The sequence below is a fragment of the Vigna umbellata genome, chromosome 1, assembly GCF_029865625.1.
Source record: "Vigna umbellata cultivar VRB3 chromosome 1, Vumbellata_1.0, whole genome shotgun sequence".
NCBI classification, from domain to species: Eukaryota; Viridiplantae; Streptophyta; class Magnoliopsida; order Fabales; family Fabaceae; genus Vigna; species Vigna umbellata.
In genome coordinates this window covers 49,539,728-49,549,685 of record NC_142165.1, presented here as the reverse complement: position 1 = coordinate 49,549,685, position 9,958 = coordinate 49,539,728, and the positions used below count along the sequence as shown (strand labels likewise).

At 31.4% G+C, this 9,958-nt stretch overlaps 2 protein-coding genes across 2 annotated transcripts; both read left to right on the top strand.

Annotated features, from left to right (window-relative positions):
* The first annotated feature begins 456 nt into the window (after positions 1-456).
* On the top strand, positions 457-2,503 carry LOC148205614 (nodulin-26-like). Its single transcript, XM_088111493.1, has 5 exons — positions 457-632; positions 802-1,026; positions 1,152-1,349; positions 2,016-2,077; positions 2,161-2,503. The coding sequence occupies exons 1-5, from the start codon at positions 516-518 to the stop codon at positions 2,375-2,377; spliced, it is 819 nt and encodes a 272-aa protein (XP_087967619.1). The 5' UTR covers positions 457-515; the 3' UTR covers positions 2,378-2,503.
* Positions 2,504-6,551: 4,048 nt separating this feature from the next.
* LOC124827411 (nodulin-26-like) lies at positions 6,552-8,876 on the top strand. Its single transcript, XM_047300498.2, has 5 exons — positions 6,552-6,815; positions 7,002-7,226; positions 7,595-7,792; positions 8,115-8,176; positions 8,386-8,876. Exons 1-5 carry the CDS (start codon positions 6,705-6,707, stop codon positions 8,606-8,608), a joined length of 819 nt encoding a protein of 272 aa, XP_047156454.1. The 5' UTR covers positions 6,552-6,704; the 3' UTR covers positions 8,609-8,876.
* Positions 8,877-9,958: the final 1,082 nt, after the last annotated feature.

Genomic DNA, 9,958 nt, shown 5'->3' with positions numbered 1-9,958 from the left:
TACAAATAAATATATTTAATTTAACATATTTAAAAAAGTGTATTATTTTCATCCATTATTCGATAAAAATCTATAATAAGTTTGCTAATAACATGTGATTTGATTACTTTACTCTATCAATGCATTTAAATTAAACTCATTTTCAGCGTATATGAATTTGGTTTGCGATAATTCTCAGGGTAATTCCTTTCCATTTCAATCAGGTCAAGCCATTTTATACTTATTCCACAATAGCTAACATGAAAATGAAAAAAATTATAAGAGTTCGTATTACCAAAAAAGAAGAACTTATACTAAAAAAAAATAAGTTTTCATTAATAATATAAAACACTTTTACAAGCACGTCTAATTAGATACCTAAAAGGGAATGATCATTTTTAGTTGTTTGATAATATAAATTATTCCGTCTCTCGGCGGCAAACAACATTTTGGTTGCCTATAAATTGGAGTTGTTAGTTATGTACATGATAGTGTCTAATTCTGTTCCCGAGTAGTTTCCTTGCTCACTGTCTCCGATGGCTGATTATTCAGGAGGATCTGAAACACACGAGGTAGTTGTCAATGTAACCAAGGACACCCCAAAAACAGTGGAACGCTCCGACTCCTTTGTCTCTGTTCCTTTCTTGCAGAAGGTGCCTCCTAGTCTTGCTTTTGTACCCAACAAAGAATTATAATGCTGTTATTACAATTTGCAAGATGTATAATCTATATTTTGTTGTGAAATATTGAACAAGAAGAACTGAGATTGGACATGACAGTATCATGGTTTGGTAACTTTTGTTTGTTGATGGACACATGCAGTTGATAGCCGAGGTGGTGGGCACATATTTCTTGATATTCGCAGGATGTGGTTCGGTTGTGGTGAACAAGAACAACAACAACGTGGTAACACTTCCTGGGATAGCAATTGTCTGGGGGCTGGTTGTGACAGTGCTGGTTTACTCTGTTGGTCACATCTCTGGTGCCCATTTCAACCCTGCTGTCACCATTGCCTTTGCTTCCACCAAAAGGTTTCCCTTGACGCAGGTGACGCAGCCACAACCATTTTCTAGACTATAAACTTGGTGGTTTATTTGGAAATTGTACTATTTTTCTTCTTTGTTTGTCTTCAAAAAACTCTGAAAGTAAACTCCTAACTTGTTATTATACAGGTACCAGCTTATGTTGCAGCTCAACTGCTAGGAGGCACACTTGCAAGTGGAACTCTGAAGCTGTTGTTTATGGGAAAGCATGACCAGTTTTCAGGAACACTTCCAAGTGGAACTGATCTGCAAGCTTTTGTGTTTGAATTCATAATCACATTTCTCCTTATGTTTGTCATATCAGGGGTTGCCACTGATAACAGAGCGGTAACATCTCTCTCACCCTGCTCTTTATGCTTGATACATGCTTTCTAATCAGATTTGAAAACCTTCTTTTACACACAATATTACTTTTCAACCATAGTAACTAAGCAAGATCATTAACTTTTGCCCAAGATTCAAGATATTTTCATGAGCCTGAATGTTTTGAACCTGAGACTTTCCCTCACAAACAGTACTAAAGAATGTTAACAACATGTTTGTAGCACAAAACATTAATTCGTTCTAGAGACAATATTAATTCACGGTCTTTTTACAATATTAATCCAATATGAGTGCTTTTTTAATTAAAAAAAGTTGGGTTAATGTTTTGGGTGGTGAAAATTGAATACTTCATTGGCTCGTTCGTTTTTTAGTCAAAAAGTGACCAACCCAATCCATTTTTCGCTATAATGTCAGGAAGAAATGGAGAGGTATGGCAACACTGAGGTTAATGGTTGACATTTCATGATGATGTTTCCTCATAAAAAATTAAACTATTTTTTTAGTAGTAAAGTAATGTAAAAAAGAAGAAGATCAGATCATTCTTACATTCTAAACAGTGGAATCAAAAGAGAAAATATACCATCTAAGTCGGCTCATGCACGAAATGTTCTTATGAAGATCATTTATTTGATGCTTTGGTTACGATGACTTGAATTTAAAATTATGCAGATTGGTGAGTTGGCTGGGATTGCAATTGGGTCTACAATACTGCTGAACGTGATCATTGGAGGGTAGTTAACGAATCCAAAGCCTAATAAAATGGAAAATATTGTTGTTGCAATAGTAAGTGATGAAAGTGTTTGATATTTGACAGGCCAGTGACAGGAGCATCAATGAACCCTGTGAGAAGCCTTGGACCTGCTTTTGTGCACTCAGAATACAGAGGAATATGGATATTCATTTTGGCACCAATTCTTGGAGCTGTGGCTGGAGCATGGGTCTACAATATCATTAGGTACACAGATAAGCCACTGCGTGAGATCACCAAGAGTGCCTCTTTTCTCAAAGGACGTACTGCTGGCACCAAATAGTTTAACCAAATGCAGATGTTCTAATCTTTTCATCACCTCTAATTCTGCCATGAGTCAATAACTTCTTGCATGTAATTTGTCCTTGTTGAAGTAATATTCCAAATAAGTACAAAAGATTTGCGTAAACCACTCAAACAAACTACACTGTTTTGTTTTATTTCCTTGTCCCAAAAGATCTTGCGTTTGATCTAAGAATTCATAGTTATTAATAGTAGAACAGAGTTTTGCCAAAAAAGTTACAGAATAAAGAGTCATTATTGTAGGTCTCTTCAATGCTATTAATTGCGGACGGTGAGGAATGGCACAAAGTTAAAATTTTACCTTATGAATATAAAAATAATTTCATGAGATCATTAATTAGCGGAAATGCTAAGAAAATTATAATAACTATACTTGGATAATTTTGTTAAATTTTTCTAATTGAACGTTAGTTGTTAGTTCATTTTCAAGTAAAACACAGAGAAAATGTAACCTATAAACACTGTTCGTTGAACTGTAAATTTGTATTTGTTGCAAGAAAATAAGTGGACTATAGTCATAATTGAATCATGTAACTTAAACTATTATCTTCCTAAGATAGAAAAAAAATTTCTATTAACTATTAATCATAATTATATATATTTTTAATTTAGTAGTAAATGCTCAATCCAGAAAATGCCTGTTACTTAACAAAATTCATTGTCAATGACCAATGTTTTTTATTGATTAAAATTACTTTCATATATGACCTTACTTGTATGAATTGTGCTAGTATAAAAGAATGACATAATTTTTAGCTCGATAATAGTTTACATAAGAGATAAATAATTAATAATTATAAGTTTTTTTATGTGAATATTACTCTTTCCATAAAAAGATTGTTATTTGATAAAAATAATTGTTGATATTTAATAATCTTTATTACAAGAAAATAATACATTCGTAATGGTCCAAATTTCATAAATAACAGACTATAAAATTGTAATTTTCGATGTTAAAAATTTGTTCAGTAATTGTATAACAGGCTTTTGGTGTGATATGTGGCACGGTTAGTGTTACATGTCAGTGCCAATGTTAATATCAGTGTCAAGTGTTATTATCATGATTTTAATTTAGTCCATGTCTTTTTTATTTAATTTAGTTTCAATTTTTTTTTTCAAAATGGAGCAATATTATCTTTCTCTAAATTAAGACCAAATATTTGTATAAATGTTATACTAATATTTTTTAATTAAAAATCATCTTTTAACATATATATTATTAACCCATGTTTATTACCATCAAGGCCGAACAAGACTTAGTATCGTCGAGGATGACGCAGATTCAAGAGAGGATGTGGGTGATGCGGATGTGCCACAAGCGGATTGGTGGAAAGGTGATTAGGTGGAGGAAAGAGAATCTAATGGGATTTGAAGGAAATGGAAAATGTGAAATGAAAGGTGATTAGAGGAAACCCTTTGGGATTCGTAGCCTTGACTTTCAAGGTGGAACTGATTTCTGGAATTTAATCTACAGAAAAATCAATTCATTATTTTCAAAAGTGAATCACAAGATGTGTTGGCATGTCTATATATAGAACTAAAAGTCCTACCTACCTACCATATGCCTAACACATTTTACACCTATTTTATAAAAATAAAAGAAATGCTAAATTAAGATAATTGGGCTTGGGCCCCATCTATCAATGGTTTTGCCCTTAAATGGCGTCTCGAAGGGTGGAAGGAGTATTTGAATTATGCTTGACGTTGAATCCTAAGCAATATAGGACTATATAGTATGGTAGGAACATAAGCCCCTAGTGGAGTTCTAATGGGGAATGATTGATCATCCCAAGTGGAGGGCTTAAGGGATAAAATATTCCATTATCAATCCCAAGATGGGTGCCATTGTTTTTACAGAGTCCACCAGCACACCCTGTGTAGACTCTTCAAACTCCTTATTACAAAGACTCCTTACTCTTTAAATGATATGTTCTAAGTTCGCATTTCTTCAAGACTAAGAAGGGTGTGCCCGCAAAAGATACTCTAATACCTAAGTTAGTTGGGTGCATAAGATAATAGTTAATGATGTAAATATGAACGTAAATTATTTACCACAATTGTTGTACTATTTATAGGGTAATTATGATGTTTGTGGGTTTACCTGTATAGGTCTAGGTGGACCTATATAGGCCTAGGTGAACCTATATAGGTGGCCAATTCACCTAATGAGCCAATTGTTTGATCTAGATTATGCTAAGTTAGAAAATAATAAGTTATTAGCATTGGTAATTTGAAAGGTAGTAGGGCGGGCTAACATGTGGTAGGGTAGAAATAGTCACATAGGCAGATTTGTGGTCGAGTAGAAATAATTAGTTGTTCCTATAAATGTCAGGTTGTGACCAAGTAAAAGCAAAAATTGACTGGCTTGTGGCCAGATAAAAGCATTCAGACAGGTCAACTTGTGGCCGGATAGAGGCATTCAAACAGGTCGGGTTATGGCTGGGTAAAGTCATTCAAATAAACTGACTTGTGGTTGGGTAAAGTCATTCAAACTAACTAGTTTGGGGTTGGGTAGTTCATCATTAACCCTAATGGACGACACATAACTCTCGTAAACAACACATAATCTTAAAAGGTAGTACTTAGTTTTGGTAGACAATATCTAATTCTAATAATTGACACCTGATAGACAATAAGTAAACAGTACTTGACTTTAATACTTGAAACCCGATAAATGAAAAATAAGTAGTATTTGAGTTTGACACTCAATACTCAATAGGTGACAGATAAATAGTGTTTGAGTTTGGTACTCTACACCTAGTAGATAACAAATAATTGAGTTTGATACTCAATAACTTAAATGTATTATGACCTAATTTGTCTAAAAACGTTATTAATATTGATAAGATTGAAGACAAATCACAACAACTAATTATATTCAAAATATATAAAAAAACAAGTTTGCACAAGTTGATTGGTTATTATCAAAAATAGTATTTTTTAAAACTTTACTTGAATTGTGATAAAGATTACTTTTTATCATAATCAATTATTTTAAGAATTTCTTTTAAAAACCTTGACTTAGTTTTATATAATCAAGTATATCCTAAACCCAATAAGTTAATTTGTGCAGAAGATTGTTCCTCTCTTAAGATCATTGTAGGAAACAATTAAACGTTATAAAAGAAGAAACGTGATCATATGTAATGATGATCATAAAAAAATTACATATACCTTTATCTTTTAACTTTATCTTTTGCTAACACAACTTCTGTCTATCTTTCGAAAATTCCGAAACATCCACCCAAACTTCAAAAATCAAATTCTATACCAAGAACATTTTGTCTTCAACACAACACAAACAAAATGTGGTCAAGAATAATTTACTTTGACACACTCAAATTAAATTGGTCTCGTGAAGTCTTTATCTACCGTTGGTCCTCTTTACTATATAATCTGAGACGGCAAACGGTAGTAATAAAATTGTTCTCTTTAAATAATAAAAAGCTAAAAAAATATATTTGCAAAGATATTGAAATCTTTACTTATTTAAAATTTATCTAAAATAAAAGTTAAGTTTTAATATAATTAAACAGATTAGACTTAATAATTGTTTCTGTCTAACGCTACCTATAGGTTATAAGTACAAATTAATTACTTTTAGAGAAGAACAATTTATTCTAATTGGTTTTCTACTTCGTTTTACAGTGTCACTAGTGAAAAAATAAATATTGAATTTGCCAATGAGAAGAAGCCGAGTGAATCTTTGACATATATACTCCGCGTAAATAGTTGAATCTTCTAGCCCATTTTTAATTCTTTTAATCAAATAATTGAATCTACTGTGCTTAAATAATTTGGTAGACATCAATCTTCGAAATCTTCGCGTTCACATATTAAAAATATAGCCGCGATCAATATAGAAAATTGTTCCAATATCAGGCTTAAAAATATTTGTGATTTATTTAATTCTTTATTTCCTCATTTGTTTAATGTAAAATTCTAATAATTTGGTTTCTTAGGTGAGAAAATGGTAGACCTAATTTAACATTAATTAAGAGGATGCATTTTAGTTAAATTCATTTATAATTCTTAATTACGCATCAATTTTTTATTTTGACTAAGAAAGAAAGAACAAAAAGAAAAGGAAACAAAATAAGTCAAAAACAAAGAAGAAAAGGAAACAAATAGTATTACTATTTATTGGGTAAGCTCTTTCAGATAAATAGTATTACTATGCATCATGTTCATCACCATAGCCGCGTCATCTGATAAATAAATAGAGATCACATTCCATTTTCTCCTATCTTCATATTCACTGTACGAAGCATTTCATTATCTGGTGTTTCCTCATTTTTCTTTCTGCAATGGACGAGGATTCAACAACAAACCACGAGGTGGTATTAGATGTAAACAAGGATGTCTCTAGAACAACTGAAGACTCACGCTCCTTTCTCAATGTTTCTTTCTTGCAAAAGGTGTGTCATAATTTCTTTTCGTTGCCTAAATCTGCAGAAAGAGGGGTAAATTAGTTTTTTTTTTTTTTTTTGTAGACTACACTGCATATCTTTTAATCAACATAATCTTAATCTATTGACCATGTTGAACTTAAAGCACTGAGATTGGAAATGCCAACATGGTGTTTGTTTCTTTGATGGATACAGTTGGTGGCTGAGGTGGTGGGCACGTATTTCTTGATATTCGCAGGGTGTGCTGCAGTGGTTGTAAACAAGAACAACGACAACGTGGTAACACTTCCTGGGATATCAATTGTTTGGGGACTAGTCGTGATGGTGCTGGTTTACTCGGTTGGCCACATCTCTGGTGCCCATTTCAATCCTGCTGTCACCATTGCCTTTGCCTCAACCAAAAGGTTTCCCTGGAAGCAGGTGAACCAAACACATTATTTTCTCTTCTTCATTCACGATTAGTTAAAGTAGGTGGGAAAATATAGGTCAAACGATAGTATCATTGGAAATTGTATTGTAAGAGAAATTTGGTTATTTTATACAATATTTCAATGCAACTTAAATTTTAAAAGAGAGATAAGACGACAAGTAAAAGAAAAATTGTTGATGTGTCATACGGAATTATTGAGAAAACTAGGTGTTGTATAAACATAACATCTCACCTTAAAATACATATTTGCCTTCACCAGTTTATATATAATTGATAAACAAAAACGCGTTAATTACTTGTCCCGATTCGTCTTAAAATGATTGGCATGGTTATACTTATGTTTGATTGAACATTGTAGGTACCAGTTTATGTAGTAGCACAGGTTGTTGGATCCACACTTGCAAGTGGGACTCTCAGACTAATATTCAGTGGCAATGAGAACCAGTTTTCAGGAACACTTCCATCTGGGACTCACGCCCAAGCTTTTGCGGTTGAATTCATTATCACGTTTTTCCTTATGTTTGTCATATCTGGGGTGGCCACCGATAACAGAGCGGTGAAGTTTTATTCCCTCCTTAATTTTTGTTTTGCTTCTTGTTTGGTTATACATAATATAATTAGCTCTCGATAACAGTAACAAAAACATTTTATTAACAAGTTTGCAGTCAATTACGGTTGGCTAATCACCTCCATTAAAAAATGGACTTGTTGTCTGAATATATTTGTTGCGTTTTGAATCATTTGGAAGAAGCTACAAGTTTGCATCACAAGATACGTCTTATACTAAACAAGAATCCAGATTTGAATATTTGTCTCTCTTGGACCGTGTGACACGGTGGCCTTTATTTATTCATTTTATTTGTTTTCCAATCTTGCAGATCGGTGAGTTGGCTGGGATTGCCGTTGGGGCCACTGTGCTGTTGAATGTGTTGTTTGCAGGGTATTATTGCATATCTTATCCAAAGCTAATTGAATATTACTATGCACACACATTAAAAAAAAATGCTTTATTCAGCCAAATATGTTACACCTTTCGGAAGCAAAGTAAAGGTCAAAGTATGATCTCGTGCATTAGCGTGATATCATAATGAAAATGATGTTATTATGTAATTACTGATAACATGATTTGATGATTTTTTTATGTGACAGACCAATCACAGGAGCATCAATGAACCCAGCAAGAAGCTTAGGCCCTGCATTAGTGCACAACGAATTCAAAGGAATATGGATATATTTAGTGTCTCCAACATCTGGGGCTGTGGTTGGTGCATGGGTTTATAACAGTATTCGTTACACAGATAAGCCACTGCGTGAGATCACCCAAAGTGCCTCTTTCCTCAAAGGAAAAGGGCATAGTGGTGGCTCTAGATGATTTTCAGGTGTGGTTTAAAGGAGTAACTTTTGCAGATTTAGTTCTCACCAATTTTAATTATCTTCAAGATCATGTATCAGAACCAAGTAAAGGGAGGAGATACTTGTATACATTTTTCTCTGTTCTTCGTTTTACAGTGTCAATGTAACGTAACAATTCATCAAGTTTAGGTTATTATTATGAATATACTGAACTTTCTTACTAGATCAATCTTAATGGGTTTACGTCTATGTTGTTGTAAAACTCATATAAAGAAATTAAAAGTTTGCCTTTTGTTTTTCATTTTATGAACTCTCTGTTGCTAGATTTTATGACTTGCTTGGGATTCCTATGATATATGTTTATCTAGTTATATACTACGAACCTTATTTAATAATATATTGTTTTTTTTATAAATATAATAAAATATGTATATATAAATATTTTCTAAACCAATTTCAAAACAATCTATATTACAAAATGATAAAATTACCATTATTTGAATTTTGTTTTCAAATTTGAATATAGTAAATGATAAAAAATCAATTTAGTACCAAAAGTATTGATATATTTTATTTTTAGCACAAAAAAAAATCCAGTCTTATTACAATACAAGAGTAAAAAGTTTTCTAAACATAATTACAGTTTCTTTTTCTTTTTAAAAACACATAAAAATTACTACAAATCAACCACACTTTAAATTGTTTTAACCATTCATAGAATTTAAATAAAATTGACAAAATTAAAATTTATATATTAAGACTGTCATTTTTCTTTACACGTATGAATATTATGCTAAACTAATGCTTTCTTTATCAACAGTAAAATTAAATATGAATCTAGGACCACTTACTTAATTTTTTTTTCTTTAATATTTTTTACTATATTATAGTGAAATTTTATAGATTAAATATGATTTTTATTCTTCGACTTATAGTAAAAATTAGAATTAGTCTCATTTTAAAACTTTCATTTAATTTGATACGCTTCATGATGGAATTTGAATAAAATTTAGTTAAATAAAAAACATGTCTGAAACATCAAATAATTTTTTTAAAATTTAGTTAAAAAAATTAAATTCATGCATTTCTAAAAATGAATGACTAAATTGATCCAAAATTTTGAAAATAGACTAATTTTAACTTTCATAAAAAATTAAAAGATAAAAAATATATTTAACTAAAATTTTATTAGTAGTCAATTTGAGTTTTGTCTATAATAATATAGCTTGATGTGTTAATGATAACCAATGTGTTAATTTGGGTTTTATCTATAATAATAAATCTAACTCAGTACATATTTAGATAAATTTATACACTCTTAAAGAGAAAAAAAAATGTAACTTTTCTTTAAACTAAAAAGAATCTGTAA

Bases quoted from the DNA above. Each gene is read 5' to 3' on its own strand.
- LOC148205614 (XM_088111493.1), top strand. From the start codon at position 516: ATGGCTGATTATTCAGGAGGATCTGAAACACACGAGGTAGTTGTCAAT. The intron at 1,027-1,151 runs GTGACGCAGCCA...GTTATTATACAG, and splicing joins AAAGGTTTCCCTTGACGCAG to GTACCAGCTTATGTTGCAGC. The intron at 2,078-2,160 runs GTAGTTAACGAA...GATATTTGACAG, and splicing joins CTGAACGTGATCATTGGAGG to GCCAGTGACAGGAGCATCAA.
- LOC124827411 (XM_047300498.2), top strand. From the start codon at position 6,705: ATGGACGAGGATTCAACAACAAACCACGAGGTGGTATTAGATGTAAAC. The intron at 6,816-7,001 runs GTGTGTCATAAT...TGATGGATACAG, and splicing joins ATGTTTCTTTCTTGCAAAAG to TTGGTGGCTGAGGTGGTGGG. The intron at 7,793-8,114 runs GTGAAGTTTTAT...CCAATCTTGCAG, and splicing joins TGGCCACCGATAACAGAGCG to ATCGGTGAGTTGGCTGGGAT.